The sequence below is a fragment of the Triturus cristatus genome, chromosome 2_2 (assembly GCF_964204655.1).
Source record: "Triturus cristatus chromosome 2_2, aTriCri1.1, whole genome shotgun sequence".
NCBI lineage: Eukaryota > Metazoa > Chordata > Amphibia > Caudata > Salamandridae > Triturus > Triturus cristatus.
Window position 1 is genome coordinate 1,207,501,243 of NC_140582.1, and position 21,235 is coordinate 1,207,522,477.

A 21,235-nucleotide genomic window follows, 5' to 3' on the forward strand; every position below is an offset into this window, starting at 1 on the left:
GCTGCGCGTCCGCCCCTCGCGCATTTTATGTAGCCAGAGCCTGACGACTAGACTGCGCCAGAACACAAGATGGCGGTCTGGAATGTCCCCCCAGAGGTCGATGTGTGTGTGCTGGAGTTGTGGAGGTAAGCACACTTTTAAAATTCCCCGTAGGTACTAATATAGTTCTATTGTGGCAGCAATCAGGATTCACAGTAATCTTTCTAAAAAATTAGCAGCAGTCTATTAAAATGCAGAACGAAATGTAAAAAACATCAGAAGCAGCCTAGAAGCAGCAAACAGAGCCACCACTCACCCCTGAGCCGCAGTAGGAAGCACTGTGTGGTAGGGTTGATGTTAGGACTCTAAGCTCTAGACCTCCCAAGCGCAGCAGGTAAGATGATGGCATCTCTGATCACAATATGAATGAAGATCACACATGGATGAGGTTTGCTTTACTGTCTAAATGATCCCTCTCAGAGCTCACTGCCCTGGCCCGTGTTTTGAGGTTTTGTCCATGAACATGTGTGAAGCTTAAACCAAGGATACGGCCATAAATGATTGCAAAAAGATTGGGGTTTGTTGGGATTAATCAGTGGTAGCTTTTCAAGAACGAAAGGTCTGTTGGACCCATGAGGTTTGACGTGGGACAACAGAAAAGCACCAACCCTTTAAGAGGGACCCTTGGATCTGCAAAGTACAGGTTGACCAAGGGATATCCTGGAGGCCAGGTGTTGGGATAGCAGACCAAGCAGCAATTACCTTTGGGCGGTTTCGAGGCAGCTAGTGTGAATTCTTCAGAGACAAGCGCGTTGTGATATTTAGTCTGTAGTTGTGTCCATTTTTCAAATACAGCTTCGTCTAGAATTGTCATCATATTCTGCCCAAAGTTTGTGTTTTTTTTTTTTTTAATAAGTCTGAGCAAATGTTTTTTTTCTTTTCTAATGGCCTCTGTACGCGCATCATTTCTTATGCGTAGGTTAGTCATATTTGATCACTCCTTAACTCAGTTATTCTTAACCGCGGGTCCGGAAATCCTGCTTAGTAGGTCCACAACTGTTTCCTAAAAACTGTAATAATCTAAACGGGTTAATAAAGCATAAATCTATAAAGAAGCAGGACCTACAATTGAAAATTTTGAAACGGTCTGTAAAAGATGAAGGCATTTGAAATTAAGCTAGTATCCTCAGCTTGATTCGTGCAAGCCGTGCAAACATATCAAAGAGAATATGGTATGGACAATTAGTGTCCTCAATTGAATTAAAAAAAATAAAGTTCCAAACTTCCTTTTAGGAATTGTTTATATTTGTGAATTGAATAAAATGTTTCATAATTTATGAATGTGGTTGATGAATGCTTATTTCTTTTGTATTTTCTGGTACTGTTTTGCAGTTTAAATTATCGATAAGCTTAGTCGGGGGTCCCGGGCTTCCAGCAATGATTTAGTTGTGGTCCCCAGATTCCTGTAATTACTCCACAGAAGTCAAAATGTTAAGGTTAAAAACCACTGCTCTAACTTTTTTTTTGTGATTAAAGGTGACTGGTCCTAAAAGTGTGAAGGAACCATGGATGCGTTTTCAGCCGAAGAAGCCCAGCAACTCTTCCACAATAAGTTTGTCGCCATTCTTGGAGACTCCAGTAAGTGTCCACCTGTCGGTTCTCATGCAGTTAGTATTTCGGAAACTGTTGATATGAGATTGCCTAAAGCCAAGCAATAAAGTGTAGTCTGTATGTGAGTGCTGGGCTGTCTTTGTCACTACTGTATAAATAAGGCCCCTATATAAGGCAGGGTTTGTCGTCTCCTCACTCTTCTGTGGGGTTGATGGGAGGTGGGTATTGTTTAATGTACACCTCAGGAAACTTTTTTTGTTTTTTTTGTTTTGAAGTGACATGTTGATACTTTTTTATTCTCTGGCAGTGTATATTGGTGTTTAGATGAGTCTGTAATTGTGATGACCAATTAAGGCTCCTACAGATGCCGTGGGGAAATCTCCTATTCATGCACAGATGAATGAGAAGGTTTCCATTCCACAGCTTCACACCGCCGGTGGCGCTGAACAATGTTGCCATCGACCCCCCCCCCCCCCCCGCCTCCTCCCCCCCCCCCCCCCCCCCCCCCCCCACCAAAGCTGTCTCAATGATGGTATTTCTCTTTTTTTTCCCGTACTTGTACTGATGCAGATTAGGAGCGGATTCGATCATGGGTTGCTGACCTATCTGGCTTGAAGCCCCGTTAGTTCTGCACTGAAACAAAGATCCGGGAGCGGGGAGTTGTGTTTTGGCAGTCTGCCTCCTCTTCCCCGGAGTTATACAGTCCTCAATTGAGTAAAGGGTGTGTCCTCATGGTCTCAGAAGTAAAACGTAATCCTTAAATCCACCCTTAGGATTGTAAACAAAAGCATTGGTCTGTAGAACAGATGACCACCACCAATCCAGAGTAGTTCCTGGAGGAAATTGGAATTCCTGGATCTCTGGATATCCACGTAGAATATTCTGAGAAGAACGGAGGACTTGTTTGTATCCGATTCAGACCAGCTTTGGTGAGTTGGAAGACGGTGAGGAATCCGACTTGTTAACTAGAGAATACACTAATTAAGCCACCAGAGTGAATTGTTTATCTAGAATCTTTGTCAACTCCTGCTCTTTGAGTTTTAGAAGGGGCTCGGTACTGAGCAATAATTAGCAAAGCTTCTGAGAGATTGTCTTTCTTCATACTATACAGCCGAAAATGTCTCTTTACTGAGAGCTTGGCGTTCACTCCGGCCTCCGCGGCAGTGCTTGCGATCCTTGAGGCTATTCAGACCCCATTTAAGGAGGCTAGGTTGAAGCCAGAGTCTGCCTGAGATTTGTGATCTCCAACAAGGATCTACGCCGGCGCCTATGGGTCTACCTGTAGGGGCTTCACCTGATACTGGAAAGCCTAGTCATTCATGTATCGGCTTCTAAGGATTGGCAGAGACGGCGAATCAAAGCACCCGGATACTCTTGGCAAAAGCTTTTTTTGCTTCTGGGAGTTCAAGCAGTGTGTTTTGGTTATTAGTGAGCAAAGCGGTTCTCATGACTTCCTTGAAACAGCCAAAAGACTTCAGACCATCCTTCTAGTAGCAGACCCAGTAAAAAAACTAACTGTAGCTAAACAGGCCTTGCAAACTACCCTATATGCTGTAAATGTTTAGTGTGGCTTGGGAGTATGCATGGATGTGAACTCTGCTTTCTTGGATCCCATGCAGACTCTTTTGGGGTCTATGTAGAGTTTGCTTCTCTGGCACAGAAATTCCACCAGCCATACAAGAAGTTTACAGGCCGTAGTTACCATTTCTTTCATCCAAAGCAGTCTCTAGGACCTTAACACAAAAAGCAGCTTCAAATTGTTATCTTAAGGGTACAGATTCGGGGGGCGTGGCCAAGCCGGCTACTATGGCGGCTGCAACCTACTAGGGCTCTCCAATCGGGCCGGACAAATGACCGACTCCAGGCGTTGCTCTCGCTTGAAACCGCAACCCTGGGTGTCGGAACGGCCCTGGCGTCTACCGCTCTGAGGAGGCACGGCGCAGAAGGGGAGAAGTGCAACAGCGGTGAGGTGAAACGCCGCATCGAGACTTGGTGTCGCAAGATGGCGGCGAGAGGTCCCGGAGCTTCGTGACGGTGACCCTGAAAGATGACTGGAACCGGCAAACTTCCCTGGGACTCCCCATCGGGGCGATAACGGTACATAAGCGGCACGGATGGCTGGCGGAGCTCCGGCGGCTGATTAAGGGCTCGATCATTCCCCTGCCTACAGCGGTGCGAAGAGACAGGGCGGCCATGACACCGGCGGTGCGCACCCCGCGCGGTAGCCGGCCCCGCAGGTGAGCAGACACGGCTGAGCAGACAAGAGGCGCCACATTCCCCGTGGGGCGCCTGGGGGCTGCGACACCCACGGTGGGAGCGGAGCAGCGGGGGAAGCCCTGGTGTGTATCAACGCTGGGTCGGGACGCCTGACCTCAAGATGGCGCCCGACGAGACACTGCTCTAGAGGAACCTGGGACCCATGCCGGAGGCCGGGGATCGCCAGCACTAGTGGGACGCCCTGCCCTACAGGGAGGCACACAAATAGATGGCACCCAGAATTAAGCGCCACTGAAGGATCACACGAGGACAGCCCCCCCCCCCCCCACCCCCCCCCCCCGGGGGATCTACTGAAGGGTGCGGAGTAGCGGAGTGTCCACCAGACCCGTGACGGCCAGCCGCGAGGGGAGAAGCGTGCTGAGACGGAGCCTGTCACCCGCTCTGACTACTGATCCCTGAGATCGACGGCCAGCGACCCCCTTGTGGCTCGCAGGCGAGGGCAGGATAGCGGAGTATCTCCTGGACCTGAGGCGGCCTGTAGTAGGACTCGGAGGCCCCCGCCGGGGGCGCAGATCGCTGGTGCGGGCGGGATCGCTACTGAGGAGACCCCCTACCTTCCTGGGAGAGAGGAAGCCCGCGTCCTCGGCAGACGTGCACGACGCACTGAAGTACCCCGACCGCGGTAATGGGGAAGCCCAGGGGGACACCACAGACGACGGTCCCCGAGACGGCCCCGGAGAAGATGCCCAGAGCCCGGACCTGGGTGGGCGCGGCAGAGACACAGCCTGACTCCTCGGTCTCCATCAAGCTGGACCAGGTCTTGGCTGCCATTGAGCATTCCAGAGTCTCAATGGAAGAGCGACTCGGGACGCTAGCGACGGACGTCAGCCTTATCCGGGATGACCATCGGAAACTGGTGGATAGAGTGAAGGATGGGGAGAAGAAAATGGAGGACATACAGCCAACACTCGATAAACACCAGCAGACGCTCCAGGAGGTACTACATCGCCTGACCATTATGGAGGAACATGCGGACGATTTAGAAGGGCGCTCAAGGCGCTGCAACATTCGCGTAATAGGGCTGCCCGAAGGAATCGAAGGCACAAACCCCCTGCAATACCTGGAGACATGGGTGAAATCCTTCACTCAGGAAAAGGATCGCTCCGCATTCTTCTCTGTGGAAAGAGCCCACAGGGTCCCGGCCCGCAGACCGCCCCCAGGGGCGCCCCCAAGGCCGCTGTTAGCAAAGTTCCTCCACTTTCGGGTCTGAGATGCGGTACTACACGCGGCACGAGTAGCGGGCACCCTGCGGGTCGACAACCAACGACTTATGGTGTTCCCGGACTATGCTAGAGAAGTTCAACAACAAAGGGCCTCCTTTCTGAATGTAAAACGCAGGCTGCGTGAGAACAATATTCAATACTCTTTGCTTTTCCCAGCTCGCCTCAGGGTGGTCCACGCCGATTCTACTGTGTTTTTCGCCAACGCCGCGGAAGCCCAAGATTGGGCGGACCTGCATTGCACACGACAGTCTAGAGCGGAGATCGCAAGAGACCCACACCCTAAGCCTTCGCGATCCGGAAAGCGATCACAACGGCGCCCACAAGGTGGAATGAGTGGCAGAGATCGTGCACACACTCAGGACTCTCCTGACCTAGAGCAAATTGTGAAGGAACGAAGAGAGGCCCTACAAGCGGTGATCGACCTGCAGGCATCCCCCCTGCCGGACGACATCGACCGACGACCGCATATCTTTACATCGGAGGGGGAGAATGACAGTGATGACACAATATCGGGGGAGGACTCCGTGAGGCCCCCATGGTCACTCCGCAGACGGCGGACCTCATTCTGGATGAACAATCTGGCTCCCGAGCGAAAGGAGAAGGGACTTCAGAAACTAACATTGAGCTAAGTACACTTTCTCCACCACAGGCCGAACTTCGACCTCCGTTTCGTTACTTGCTATAGCAGGAGCAACGTCCATTTTCCCTGCTAAGGGCCCGATACGTTCCTAGCCCGGTACGCATGCACCGCCGCCCCCTTGTTATATTGTTGTACTCCCCTTAATTGGGTAAACAGGTTTGGACGCATCGTCCCTGGCGATGGGCCCTAGGCATTGGGAATGTTCCCCGACCCTATTTGTTCAGTTGCATGTCCCAGTTCAACACTTTTCCACCCCTCACATGGAAGGATACGGACCCAGACATCCCCTGCTTATGCTTACACGGCGTCAGAGGACACCGACACCCACAGCCAGCTGGGGCGACCGAGCTTTGTGCACTGCAATAGGCATAATGCCCGCGCATGGCGAGTGGGCGTGGAGACATGACACCTCATACACCACACACTGATGTTACCATCCTCACCCTGAATGTTAGGGGGCTTCATACTCCACGCAAAAGATATGCGGTGTACTCCTATGCAAAACGTCACATCGCCCCGATAAGTCTTTTTACAAGAGACGCATCTCATTGCGAAAGAGGTGGGGAAACTACATTCAAAATGGAGGTGTCTCATTTGCGCCACAACCTACTCTGCGTTTGCACGAGGGGCGTTGATCTGGGTGCGACCGGGAACCCCCTTTCAGGAGCTTCGGAGGGTGATCGACAAGGGAGGTAGATATGCGCTGCTGGAGGGGCTGTTGGACGGACAGGTAGTGCTTCTCGGTAGCATTTACGCCCCCAATGTGGAACAAGACAAGTTTTGGGACCATCTCACTGGGGTCCTTTCCCCATTCGCTTCCGTACCGTGGGTTCTGGGAGGAGACCATAATTGCACGCTCGACTGGAACCTTGACCGCTCACACCCGCCCCCACCGCACTCCCCGGCATATAAGCAAACTGATAGATTCCGGGCTTGGATCGCCCACCGGTCACTCACTGATGCTTGGCGAATGCGCCACCCCCTGGTCCGATTGTATTCCTTTCACTCCATTCCACACAATTTGCGCGTCCGTCTTGACCGCTTCTTATGCTCGGCGACTATATTGTCCACGATTACCCACACGGACTACCTGGGCAGGATTATATCCGATCACGATGCTCACATTCTCCAGATATGCTGTCGGCCCCCACACCCGCCGGTCCCCACGTGGCGCTTACCGCGGGACTGTCTATCGGACCAGGTCTTCCAGCACGATCAGGAGAATAGCATCCAAGACTATTTCGCACGCAATTCGGGTACAGCATCATCCAAGTTAGTGGAATGGGATGCGTTTAAGGTGGTGGCCCGGGGAGAATGCTTGAAGCAAATAACGGGAGTTAAGCGCGTACTAGAACAGGCCCTAACCGCTGCGGAGCGCCGCTTGGCGACCCTCACGAAACAGGATGTCACATCCGAAGAGGAGACGCGACGTATAGCCGAGGCAAAAACTGCCTACCAAACTGCCTCCGCGGAATTGCGGAAGTACAACTTCCGATCATACGCTACACGGATGCATAGAGGGAGAGAGACAAGACGGGCACTCTACTGGCATGGTTTGCCAGGCAGGACACTGATGTCAAGCCCATTACTGAGATACTGGACCCTGGGGGGTTGGTCGTGCGTTCCCAGGCGGGTATTCTGGGCGCCTTCCGCGACTACTATGCGGAAACCTATAGCGACCCCGCATCTACCCCGCAAACTGTAGTGGATCGATTTCTCGATCCCCTACCTCTCCCAACAATCCCGACGACAGAGAGAGAGGCTCTAGAAACTGTAATAGCCTCGACAGATGTGACACGGGCCCTGCATGCCCTGGCCCGAAATAAAGCTCCGGGATTAGATGGGTTCCCCCTAGAATATTACACGACATTCTCGGTGCACCTAGTCCCTCGATTATTAAAGGTGTTTGCGGCGGCGCTGAAGAAGGGAGAGCTGCCGAAATCCATGCGAGAATCGGTAATTGTGACGTTCCTGAAACCGCACAGGGACCCACAACAAATGGCCTCCTATCGGCCAATATCGCTGCTGTCCGCCGATTGCAAACTCCTCGGGAAGACTCTGGCGGATAGATACGTACAAATCATACGTTCCCTGATCCACCCGGATCAATGCGGTTTTATACCCGGCAGGCGCACGTCCCAGAACATACGTCTGGTCTTCCACATCCAGGATCAGGTACAGGGGATATACCCCCGAGCGGCCTGTCTCATCCTAGACCTTGAAAAGGCCTTCGACTCCCTCACATGGAGGTTCTTGTTTTCGGTGCTGCGGCGAGCAGGCGTTGGGCCCACCCTCCTAGCTTATACGCGCCTATTATACACCGGGCTGACCTCGCGGGTGCGCTTGGGCCGGTACATCTCGACGGAGTTTGCAGTTCAGAGGGGCACGCGACAGGGCTGCCCGTTATCTCCTCTGCTTTTTGCTTTGGCGGTGGAGCCTCTTGGCATCCGACTCCGGCGGGAGGGGGAGAGCTGGGGTATCCCGATAGCGGGCACGGTGCATAGTGTATCCCTGTACGCTGATGACCTGCTGATCTATGTGCGTGACATTACGGACGATCTGACCCCCCTCTGGGAAACTTTGACGGAATTTGCCACGGCCTCGGGACTACGGGTGAACTGGGATAAATCCACGATATATCCGCTGCATCCGGAACTACCCCCGCAGGAAGTTCGCCTGGGGGCTCAGCGGGTGCCCTGGAGTGCGGAGGCCCCCCGATATCTCGGGATCCGTCTTTACCATTCCTCCACAGATATGTTTGAGGGCAACCACGGCAGGGCGTTGGCGAGTCTTAGGGCCACGGTCGGATTTTGGAAGAGCCTTCCATTGGCTCCCATTGGGAGAGTGGCATTGGCCAAGATGATCATGGTTCCAAGATTGCTGTACTTCTTTACCAATCTGCCAGTAATCCCGCCCAGAGCTTTTTTCCGGAACCTCGACTCCCTCCTCAGTGCGCTCATTTGGGGGTCCGCCAGGTACAGAATAGCCCTGACAAAGCTGCAGCTGCCCACTACACAGGGTGGCTTAGGAGCCCCCTCATTCGAAGCCTACTTCTTGGCAGCACAGCTGCAATGGCTGTCTCATTGGACGGCAGACAGGTATAATGTGGAAACTCATACCGCCACAGGACCGATATCGGTTCCGGAGATCCGCCGCCTGCTCCTCCCTGGCACTCAGCCAAAGCGCACATACCCTCTACAGGTGTCAGTGGCACGTAGGTGCATGCTGCGGATACACCGCATGTCCCTGGGGACTCCGTTGTACTCTCCTCTACTCACCCTAGTGGGGTGGCCCAAATAGGAACGCTACTACACAAATAGCGCGCTTCGCACATGGACGTCGTGTGGCTTAACGGAGGTGGAGTCCCTTTTTGAGGACGGGCAACTAAGACCATTCCATAGCCTGGTAGAGGAGTACGATCTTCCCCCGGGACAATTCCTGCTGCACCGCCAACTCCTAGATAGCTACCGACCGTACCAAGACCTAAGCAAAGGGGAACCATGCACACACCCGGTTGTCCACACGATTCTACACATGGGAGCAGGACGCCATCTCACTACATGGCTTTATAAAGCCATACGGGAACTGACTAACAAGCCTCTAGAAACCCTGTGAGCCACCTGGGAAGCTGATATTGGGCGGGTGCTTCATGAAGGGGAATGGGGGAAAGCTCTGAAATACCCTAAGAAGGTCTCTAGAAACGCACGCTTTAAAAACATTCAATATCACATCCTACACAGGGCCTATCTTACTCCCGCACGCCTCCAACGATTCTATCCCGACACTCAGTTCCTATGCCCTAGATGTCAGGCGCGGAATGCAGACTTCCGTCATATGTTTTGGAGTTGCTCTGTCATTAACATTTTCTGGCACCACATTCACACTGCTCTGGGTACCCTCACTGGGCGAACTTGTATGAACACTTGGGAGGCCAGTGCCATAGGCATCTTTCGCGCAGGTAAACAGCACAGGGTGCAGACTCGCTTCCTCTCCCTTGCGGTACTCTTGGCCAAGCGCAGCATCGCCATGCATTGGCGTTCCACCACTGGCGGCGTGGGTGGGAGCTACACACAAATGGGCGGCGGCTGAGGAGGAGACATTGCGGGAGGAGGTGGTGAAGGGGACTCGCAAGCACCCTATATCGATGGAATGGGCCATGTTATTGTATCAGTTTAGGCAGCTCTCCCCGGGAGCAGACCCAAATGACAGCTCCCCTACATAATCAGTCCCGCGCACACAGTTACAGACCCTGCCCTACTGATTTCTCGGAGCCCCGCCCGCGCAAGCTCATCACAAGCCCTAGCGTCTGGTATGCTGTCGCAGTCCTCGGTCGAACCAACTAGGATAAGCAAACATGAATCGCAGAGGTGTCCTGCCGATATGGCACTGTGTACCCTCACTAGTATAACTGGATATATTCTTCCATACCCGTTCCTTAGTTTATGCCCGTGTTACACCCCAGTTTCTATGCCATATCTGGAACCCGAGACAACAGGAGATGAACATCATGCTACCTCTATACATTGTTTATGCTCCCTGTTTACGTACCAGCAATATATACAGTTGCTCTGTCCCACTACTGGATGTATAATCTGCTATAACTATCTGACGGTTATGTATGATGGACAATGTGTGAAATATGAAAATGGCAAAAAAAATAAGTTAAAAAAAAAAAAAAAGGGTACAGATTCAGCAAAGGGTTGCTTAGCAACCGCCTCATCTTTCTGTGCTTTCTCCACTGCCACAAATTCACAACCACTTTTCTCTCCGCGCTCCCATGAGACTCCTCAGGAAAGAGGTGGCATTATTCTTAGAGTACTGGTCAGAGGTATCCTTGCACCAGTAAGACCTTCCGATGGTGTCCGGATTTCTTTGTTGCTTTTCAGATGAGGATGCTACACAGATGCAACACCTTGAGGGAAGAGATTGCTTCACTTTTGGGAAAGGGTGCCATATAGATTCTGCATGCTTGGACCAAAGAGGGCAGGGTTAATGTTCCTGTTTGTTCATTATTTCATAGACAGATGGAGATTTCTGTCTGATTTCAGATCTTAGGCTTTAGACCGCATTCTTGCTGCAGGAGCGGTTTGAGAGTTTGTCCTTGTTGTTGGATTGACCATCTCTGCAAGTTCAGGATTGGCTTTTGTCTCTAGAACTGCAGGCTGGTTATTCCCCCATTCACATTGCTGAAGAGCAAAGGAAGTGGCCACATTTTACAGCAGGAGATGAGCACTTGCAGCTTCTTCCATTCGGCCTCATCTGTGCCTTCAGTGTTTACAAAGGCAACACCAGTGGTTGGCGCACCTGGCTGGCTGTTTGAGGAGAGCACCTTTGCTGGCTCATCTCTGCGTAAGCCGGGCTTTTCCTTGAATGTGAAGTCTCCTCTGATTCTGTCAGCACATTCAGTTTAGAAACCATCATGCATTAGGCGTTTGCAACACCAATCTAGTTAATGTTCTGAAATGGTGATCAGTGTTTACCTTCCCTTCGTCAGACCGCCAGGTGAGTGCTGTTTTCTAATGGCTTGATGGTGTCTTGTTCTTGGATTCCTTTTGCCAGGCTTCAGTGAAGACTTCAAAGTTTGTGCAAACAGTTTTGGGACTGATTGAAAAACTTAATTTCAGTATCTCAGAAAGTTCTTCAATCTCTTAACCCCTTGCATGCCCCGCCCTTTCCCCGCCCTGTGCCGCGCTTTGTATTAGCGGGCGGGGTTCATGACGAGATGGTCTCGTCATGGGCACAGCGCAACCGCGGCCCATGACGAGACCATCTCGTCATGGGCACTGAAGGGGTTAAGGTGCTTAGAATGATCCAACATGGAGTGACTGGCCCTTCACTCCCCCTCCCTTCATGGTTGAATTGGGTTACCTGGGAGAGATGTCTGAATAGTTTTAGTCCTAGTTGAGTCGGTCTACACAAATGTGTTGCAATTGAGGGTGGTCGAGCAGGATTCAAGGTTATTTCCTTAGCTAGATGACATCCTTGTTTGGGTGTTAACAGAAACGGTGTTTTGATGTTTTATATGAACAATACTTGTTTTTAGGCTTTCGTACAGTGCAGTAACAATCTACCCCGAATGACTGTTGGTTTTAACATATGCTTTTCACAATAAATAATTCAGTCTTCCTCACATAATACTTTTACTAATAAAAAAACTTTTCCCAATGAATCAGACCTACAGCTTTGAGCATTGGATTGTCACTATTACCAACTAGAGTGCACTGTATCAGCAATTTGAATGTATGTATTGTTTTTGAAGTCCAACTTCTGCCCATTCAAACTAAGTAGAGAGATAGATCACCCTGCTGGAGGAGCCAAAGTCCTGTCGGGGGTGCTCTTTAAAGCATTCTCTCGGTTAATCACATGAGGTTCATAGACCAGTCCAGTCCTGCAGAGTGGATCTTCATTTTCTCCAGGAGGGGTTAGTCTTGCTGTTTTAAATGTTTCTCACCTTACAGATTTAGCACAAGTGATAATTTTAAATCATTGTGCTGTTTTTATAGTTACCAACGATATATTTGTTTTTTATTCATTTAGTTCAACGATCTGTTTATAAAGATCTAGTGTTGCTTTTGCAGAAGGATATTTATCTGTCCACCTCACAGCTGAAATCAAAGGTAAACTCCTTTCCTTGTTTTAGTATCTAGTTTCAATTTCATATTGTATGAACATATTTCTGAGAGAAAAAATATGACTTGTCTTTGGTAACCTGAAATATTGATGCAGATATTATCAAACCATTTGCCTTATAAGAGGGCTGTGCATAGTTGGAAAATAAATATTCAGTAAAGCTGGCCCAAATTCATTACAATTAGTTTCTTTTCAACATGTATCCTGACTAGAGTCTAGTCAAAACATGGTTGTCTCCTGTGATGGAAGGCAGAGCTGTTCTTGGTTATTTGTTTCTACATGGTAAACTGTATGGTCTAAATATAAACAGTTGTTTTGGGTAGGTGCTAACACTTCACCTGTCATGTAGTTCCTATAAACCTACATAGGATCTGCGCGTTTAGACAACATAGACTGTAGGATTGGGTCCAGACTGATTCCATACACCACCACTGGGTATGTTTGGCTGTATACCAGCTAGCTCACAGTAACCGCTGTAAACTCCTCTTACCAAGGAGAGAATAGTTTTTGGCAACTATTGAACATGACAACTCTGTCCCATCAGGAATTGTGGAAACAGTACAGTACTTTTCGCTCAGTCCCTCATGCTCACTTTATCTCGGAGGGATACACAGAATAAACAGTGTGGACGTTTTCAATAACCATTTATTGAACCAGCATCATTCTAGTGTAAAATATGTGTGCTGAAACCACCATTAGACCGAAACCGATATAAATGATTATATTCCACAACAGAGTAAAAGGATGTTAGACACCTACCATAGTGCTAAAACAATGAATACAGGCAGGTCATAAATACATGACAGTAATAATGCATACTCCTGGGGGGCGGAGCTTGCTCGCGACCAAGATGGCCGCTTGAGCCTTAGGCTCCGCGTTTCGTCCAAAGATCTGCCAAAAATCCGACAGCATCTTTGCAAGATCGCGGCAGCACCGCCGAGACCAGAGCACCAGAAAGAGCTGAGAGAGCGATGCAGGCACTCCGGCGCTTCCGCGACTAATGACTGCTGAGATACAGGACCGTAAAGCTGCCTGCCCTGCGAGGCCCGAATCCTCGAGCTTGAGTTGACGGCGGTAGCGAGTGGTGCTTGGAGTGGAGCAGCGGCAGAGCCTGAGACTCGGGCGGCGCTGAGGAGATAGGAAAAGTGCGCCGCAGTCGTCGATTGGAAGCCCCTGGCGCCTACGGTGTTCTGCAGACATACCGTCGCAACGAGTGCTGATCGACCACGAAGAGGCTCCTGCAGTCCTTTGCAGCGGTAGGAAACCACACTGCCTGCAGAACCACGATCCAGTACTGGTTCGGGTCTAGGGGCGCGGACGCTCCAATGGGGACGCCCTACTGGGGGCGCAGACTGTGCACAAGGTCCTCACGCCGCCGAGGTGCTTGAGACCAGGGAGGATCCGGTGGGTTCTCGGCATCGGGAGACCGCCATTTTCGGAGCAGAGAGCTTGACCGCCATTTGCCGGACGCTGGTGCCTGGAGATGCGGTGAACGGTGGTGGCTACCGCTTATGAGCAGAAGGTGGCTGTCCCTCGAACGGGGCTTCTGCGGCAAAGGCTGGCACTCTAGCGGCGGTGATACTACAGCGGACTGTGCCCTCCACCGGGGGCACCACCGCAACCGATCATCTCAAAATTGCTCAATTATCGCGATAGGGACACAGCCCTGCATTTGGCGAGTGAAAAACAATCGTTGATATATGAAGATTCCACGATATCCTTATTTCCGGACTTCACTATTCGTGTACAGGAAGCTCGCTGACAGTTTGCCCCGATGGAAAGAAGAGTTGCGCGAACAGGGCATAGACTACGCCATGCTGGATCTTTACAGACCCGAAGACCCTGCAAAAAGCCCTGAAGGCTTGGTCTAAGGAGCAGCGTCACAGTCCGGAGCGGCATCTGCTGGACGAAGCGGCTGGGGGCTCCCACGAGGATCGAGACTGATGGGGCATGTGGATGCTGGACGCTGGACGATAAGTATCAATATGGGGACTGAACGGGAGTGGAGTGAATAGTCCTGCGGGGAGGGCTGGGAAACTGCCTGATGTGGCCGATTGCTAACTCTTTCACAATTGACTTCCTGGGGGGGGGTTCCTCCTGTGCTCCTCTGGATACTGTGCTTGCACGTTCCAATATTGGGGTGTGGGATCACCCGGATAATCACAGGTGATCGTTTGAGTTGTTTGAGCGGAATGATGGGTGGTACAAGTGCGTGTCTTTTCCTTGAGGCTGCTGCCCTAGACTTATAGCTGGGGGGGGGGGGGTTGTGGCTCGTGGGGGCCGGGAGCGGGGGGCCGAGGGGAGAGATGTGAATCATAGTGACTGGTTTCGGTGCTGTTGACGGAGATGTTGTAGATTTTGGATGTGGGATGCTGTTCATACTTTTAGGACGATATGCGGGAGTTGGGGCTGTTCTATGGGTTTCCTTCTCCTTGTGATGGGCGTGCAACCTCTGCCCACAAGTGTATCACACATGGGTGGTAACTTTGAAGTTTGGAGGGGGGGGAGGACTGGGTTCTTTGTTATGTTGCGCGACCAAGTTGAGGATGGTCTGTCGTGGGGGGGGGGGGGGGGTAGATGGCGAGGGGAGGGTTCAGTTTTTTTGTGCTGGCTGTTTGTTGTTTTGTGCTGGTCAGTATACAAAGTGCATGCTCATTCTCAGTCGCCTTGCTCAGCTTGCAAGCTTGCATTATGTGCTATGAAGACTCTGATGGTGGGACACAGTGATGGTACTGATCCGAAGGTCATAGACTCCCTCCGCGTACTAACGTGGAATGTTCATGGGCTAAATGACTATCGTAAATTACGCAAAGTGCTGAATTATTTGCATAGACCGAATACTGACATTGCCCTATTGCAGGAGACGCATCTCCCCCAGAACAGCACTCTGTTGCGCAGTAGAGGTCTACTTGGCAATATTCATACTTCTGGTTTCACGACACATGCCCGAGGTGTACTGACCTACATTAATCCACGTTCAAACTACACACTGGTTCCGTTGTATTCAGATCGGGACGGTCGGTTCGTGATATCCAGATGTCATTGTAAAGGGACTGACCTCATTCTGGTTAATGTTTACGGCCCCAACTATGATTGCCCGACATTCTTCACAACACTGGCAGACAAAGTGAATACATACCCGGGCGCGCAGTTCCTCTGGGGGTGGAGATTTTAATCTGGTCCGTAACCCTGCCTTGGATCGATGGGGGGGCCCAGTGAGGAGACCCTGCGCAGCGGCTAAAGCGTTGGAAGGAGTGATGTTGTGCATGGCTCTTAGCGATGTATGGCGCACGCGCCACCCAGACAGGGGTGGCTATATGCACTATTCGGCCTTTCATAATTTGCACACTCGCATAGACTATTGGCTGATCTCTACCGCCCTTCTGCCGCTCATTAGGGAATGTTTAATACTACCGCGTACCCTTTCGGACCATTCCCTCCTTCTCCTGGTGCTGGCGGTGCCTAGGAAGGTTATACCACCTTTTACATGGCGGTTTCCCCCATATTCTTTGCTGGAACCTCTTTTTAAGGAGGGATTGGCTGACGCAATAGACATGTTTTTTGCTACCAATGTGGGTTTGGTGGATAGTTTTCAGACGGCGTGGGAAGCCTTCAAGGTTTACATTCGGGGTGTGACTATGGCTAAACACTCAGGGGTCCTCCGCTCAATTCGTCAGCGGCTGACTGATCTGGAAAGAAAGTTGGATGAATTGGAACGGCGCCTACTAGTCAATGAGGACGAGGCACTTAAGAGCGAACTCAGAGACTTGCTTGGGGAGTATCGGGATGCGGCAGATAGCGAGCTCAAGCATTTACGCCACAGCTCGTGTCTATGGGGCGGGAGATAGGCCTGGCTCCGTGCTAGCGCAGATGCTGAAAGCTAAGCGTAGCCAAACTCTGATCACTGAGCTTAAGTCGGAGGGCGGTGAGATACTAACCGAAGAGTCGGACATCGCTGATAGGTTTAGGTGGTTTTATTCCGATTTATACACATCCCGCTCTTCCGGCTCGGAGGAGGAAATCCTTGACTACTTAGAACATATATAAAGTTACCCTTTCTTACCAACACCCATAGAGAATTCCTGATGCGACCCATAGAAAAGGACAAAATAGTCCTCGCCTTGACTGATATGAAGGCAGCCAGCGCTCCTGGGGCAGATGGCCTCATGGTAGGCTTTTACAAAGCTTTCATTGACTTTTAACTTGCACATCTTTCCATGCTGTTTGATGTGTGTCACGGGCACGATGCCACAGTCCATGAGGGAGGCGATTATTGTCGCCATCCCGAAGCTGGGTAAACCTCTGGACGAGTGCGGGTTGTATCGGCCACTTTCCTTGCTGAATGTAGATACTAAGTTATTTGATAAAATACTAGCGAACCAGTTGGCCCCCTTGGCGCTGGTGTTGGTGGCCCCTGAACAAGCGTGGTTTATTCCGGAGAGAAACCTTACCTATAACCTCCGCACGGTGTTTGGGATCATACAACATGTTAAACAAGACACTAAAGCAGTTGCTGTCTTTCTAGACATGGAGAAGGCCTTAGACTCTGTCGAATGGCGGTGTGCCCTCTCCAGGATGGGTTTGGGCAAGGTTTTCCTTCAGCTGATTGGTGTCTTGTACAATGTGCCCAAGGCAAGGATAAGAGTAGGCAACTTGGTTACGGAGGCTATCGCGATATCTAGCAGGACTAGGCAGGGCTGTCCCCGTTTTTATATGCTCTGATTGCCGAGCCACTTGCATGCGCATTAAGAGTACCATAGTAACAGGCATTTGCTTCCCTAACTATAAGCTTAATAGTGTCTACCTATGCAGACGATACGCTGCTATATGTACGTGACCCTGAAAACAATTTATCCTCTGTTCTTAGGGAAGTGGTGCACTTTGGGGCACTGTCAGGCCTGCGGATTAATTGGTCCAAGTCCATAATATTCCCACTCACCCCGGTCACAACTGCCTTCGAGGCGGATTATCCTTTACTTTGGTCTTCTGATGCGATCCGTTATCTGGGCATACGCATGCACACGGATCAGAGATCGTGTTTCGTGAGAATTATGGCACTGCAGTCAGCAGACTGGAGGACGATGTTGAAGCATGGATTAGGTTACCGCTGTCATTACTTGGCAGGATCTCCCTTAAGAAAATGGTGTTTTTGCCCCGATTTCTGTTTCTTTTTACAAATATACCCATAGTATTGCCTCGCTCCTTTTTTCATAGTTAACAAATCATTGATAAAATTGGCTTGGGCGGGTAAATGCGCGAGGGTGCGGTGGCAGACACTCGCTCTTCCGCATCATATGGGGGGATTGGGCGTGCCGGATCTGGATTTATATTATAGGGCGGCGCAAGGATGGCTCGCATATTATTTGATACATGGCTCCTCTGACATCCCAGTTCTTCGTATGGCAAAATTGTTTGCAGATCCGCTTCCACTCCCAGCCACGATATTTGACCCTATGGACCGCAGGACTGGGTTCCTGGACTCTATTGGCTCGACACAACATGCCTGGCACATACTATTGCAACTGCAGGCGGGGGCACTGCTGTATTCTCCGATCATGCCGATTGCGTGGTCTAGATATTTGGCCCCATGTAGGGACAACGGGGTTATACGAGCATTGCACGCAATGAACATATCGAAAATGGGAGATCTGTTTCAGGACAGAGTGGGTAAAACATGGGGAGTGGTTGAAGGCCCGACGGTAGCCGGCACTTTGCTGCAACGCTTTCAGTTTCACAGGGTAAGAAGGGCCATACGAAACTTGCTGGGAGATGATCTGCTGGAACCACCCGAGGTTCCGGAACTGACCTATATTATTAAAACTACCATTCCACGCAAGATGTTTTCTAATATATATAAGTTGGCAATATCTCACAGGGCACATCACTATTCCAAAGCCAGACTTGCCTGGCAGCACGATCACCAACTCACTGAGGATGACTCCATGTGGAACTATTGCTGCACTAACACGCGTCGTATCTCATTACATGGAAGGCATAGGTTGGTACACTTCAAATTTGTAAATAGGGTGTATTACACCCCGGAGAGACTATGCCGGTATGGATTGCGGGATGATTCGTCCTGCGACCACTGTAATGCGCCCAATGCTGACTTAATTCACCTAGCCTGGCATTGTCCAGGGGTCTATAAGTTTTGGGAATCAGTCTTTTTGGAATTGGGTATCATTGTGGATACTGAACTCTCCCCGGATCCTGCATTGGCACTTTTGGGATTCTCTAAACCACTACCTAAGGCGATACGCAGACTGGTAGACATGGGGCTACTCATAGCGAGACGACGGGTGGCGTTGTGCTGGTTGAGAGACCCGACTCCCATGGTGTCCCAATGGTCCCGGGATATGATTTGTTGTTGCACACAGTCCGAGAATTTTAGCGAGTTGCTCCCACCTCGTAGTAGACCTAAGAACTTCAGGGGGCTTTATACCACGTATTCGCTCAGTAAGAATGCGGAACCGGACGCAGTTGACCCTGCTGAATCAGGTGGACACACGTCCCTCTGATGTACAAGCGGTAGTTCACGGTTGATAGCCTGTGGTTCTGGCTTGAGTGTAAGGTGGGCTAGATGCTTTCGCTCATAGGGGGTGTACTGTAACAGGAGGGGAAACCTTGGTTGGATTGGTCCCTTTTACAAGCTGGACACCGCACCTGATGGATGTACTTTGTTCGCAACTGACCACGCACTGTTTTATTTCGGTACCGTTATTTATTGACCAAAGAAGATTATCATGGTTTTGTGTCACAGGATGTTCTCGAATGTACCATGCATTATTTGTACAAATTGTCATCTGTATATTTTGGTTTCTGCACGCTGCCTGCCCCCTGGGATGTTGGCTTAGTAGCTTTGTTTATTGTTAACTCTTGACATGCCGCCGGCCCCAGGGTTGTAGGCGAGAGGCTGTGTTCTGCAATTTTTTCAATAAACAGTATTCAATTTAAAAAAAAATAATAATAATAATGCATACTCCTTCGATGCAACCCTAATTAGAAGTACCTATGTGTACCTAGCATGTATGTAGGTGTAGAGCCAACAATATCTCTAAGATAAAGCCAACCCAGTTACCTGAAGTGAGAAACAGTGGGACCCAGTCTTGGTCTGGAGAAGGACACCCCACAAGGGATATCGGACCACTGCAAGCTGGAGTGTCTGCATGCAGGAACCTCAACGTCCGCATGGAAGTCCTTTTTCACCTCTCCCGCCTCAGCAAAGATATGGTGTTTATATACCAAAGTGGTACCCTCTGGGGATCTACCTTGCTGTGTCATGTCATACTAGGATGACGGAAGATTTGATTTAGCATTTATGTAGCGCACAAATGCCAAACAGTGCCTAGGTGCTTGTGCCGGATGGAAAAAGGTTGCCACGCAATCCAGAACTGAACTTAATTTAAAAACAGCCGGGTTTGAAACGATCTGCAGTCTCTTCCATATTGCTGGAAACTGACACCACCAATTGGGTGTCATCGGCGTACAAGACCACTGAGAACCCACATTGCTCGATGATCTTGGCCAGAGGGGGAGACATACAAATTGAACAGCGTGGGGCTGAAGGCAGAGCCCTGAGGCACCCCACACGGGAGTGAGAACTGTTCTGAAGCAAAAGCACCTGCTTCAACTGATTGGACTCTTATCAGAGAGGAAGGTGGTCACCAATTTAAGGGCTGGTCCTCTAATAACCAGTTCTGATAATCTATCGATTAAAATAGTATGGTTCACTGTATCGAAGGCCACTGATAGATCTAATAATATCAATGCGGCCCTCCCCCCATCGTCCAACATGGATCTCAGTTCCTTGGTGGCCATAATCCAGGCCATTTCTGTACTATGTCCCTCCCGGAACCCATATTGCGATGGATCCAAGAGGTTCTCAGAGGAGATTAAGGATGAGCGTTGCAAATTAAGTATTTTCTCCAATATTTTTGAAGGGGAAGGGTAGTCTTAAAATGGGTCTGTAATTGCTCGGCTCAGCTGGGTCCAGTTCAGATTTTAAACAGGACCCACAGTTGCTCACTAACAGCTTCCGGGACCAAATGCAATATTTTCAGGGGACAGAGATCTTGCGGTGCCCCGGATTTAGACGTTTTAACCACTTGGATAATCTTCTCTATGGGAGGAGGCAAGAAAGCGGTCAGAAGGTTGGCAGGGGAGGCTGATGAGCCATCTGGGGGCATGTCAATTAATGTATTGCCATATCCACTAAGCTCTTTATACACTGCCTCCACTTCGTCTCGAAAAAATTCAGCCGATATATTGCAGAATTCCTTAATAATAATGACCCTTATACATAGTTATTATGCAAGAGATGGTAGTACTGCTGAGATTCCAAGAATCCTCATGCATAATGAATGAGGCTAGTTTTCAGGGAAAACCCTACGTCATTTGAGCAGTACTATAACTAGGTAAAAGTGCAGTACCAAGAACTGTTATGCAGTGTAATGGCAGGGAAGGTATAGGTGAAAGGTCTGGTTACTACCTGAGCCTATATCAGGGTACCTGTACGAAACGCCCACTTCTCATCTGAATGGATGACGTACTAAAAAGTATAAACCACTAAGAAGCCCATATAAATAACGCGTACGAAATGCTAACATTTTAGCATAAGAGGTAGAAGTCTATTAAAATATGTTCGTATATATGGTTTGAACTATGAGTGTCTGAAAGCCATGCTGTTCAGCAACAGAAGCAGGCTTTAAAATTCCAAATGGCCAAACTAACCATCCCTTCCAATTAGGATCTGATGAATTAAATGAAACTGTATGTATGATGTCATCTACTGTATCCCCACCATGTGTTGTAAAGTTTCACCACCTCTCAAAGTGTGATGGTGATGGAATCCGAAGTGTGTTCAAATATTTGTTCT

General features: G+C 50.0%; 1 protein-coding gene across 4 annotated transcripts in view; it reads left to right on the forward strand.

Annotated features, from left to right (window-relative positions):
• Positions 1–21,235, forward strand: part of LOC146863403 (PC-esterase domain-containing protein 1A-like) — a 408,407-nt gene that overhangs the window by 110,046 nt on the left and 277,126 nt on the right. For 3 of the 4 annotated variants that reach the window (XM_085642832.1, XM_085642829.1, XM_085642830.1), the window contains exons 2-3: positions 1,516–1,617; positions 12,268–12,347. In XM_085642832.1, the coding sequence (XP_085498958.1) occupies positions 1,545–1,617; positions 12,268–12,347 (153 nt within the window). In that variant the 5' untranslated portion in view covers positions 1,516–1,544. The remainder of the gene's footprint in view (positions 1–1,515; positions 1,618–12,267; positions 12,348–21,235) is intronic. The other variant, XM_085642831.1, reaches the window with a different exon arrangement.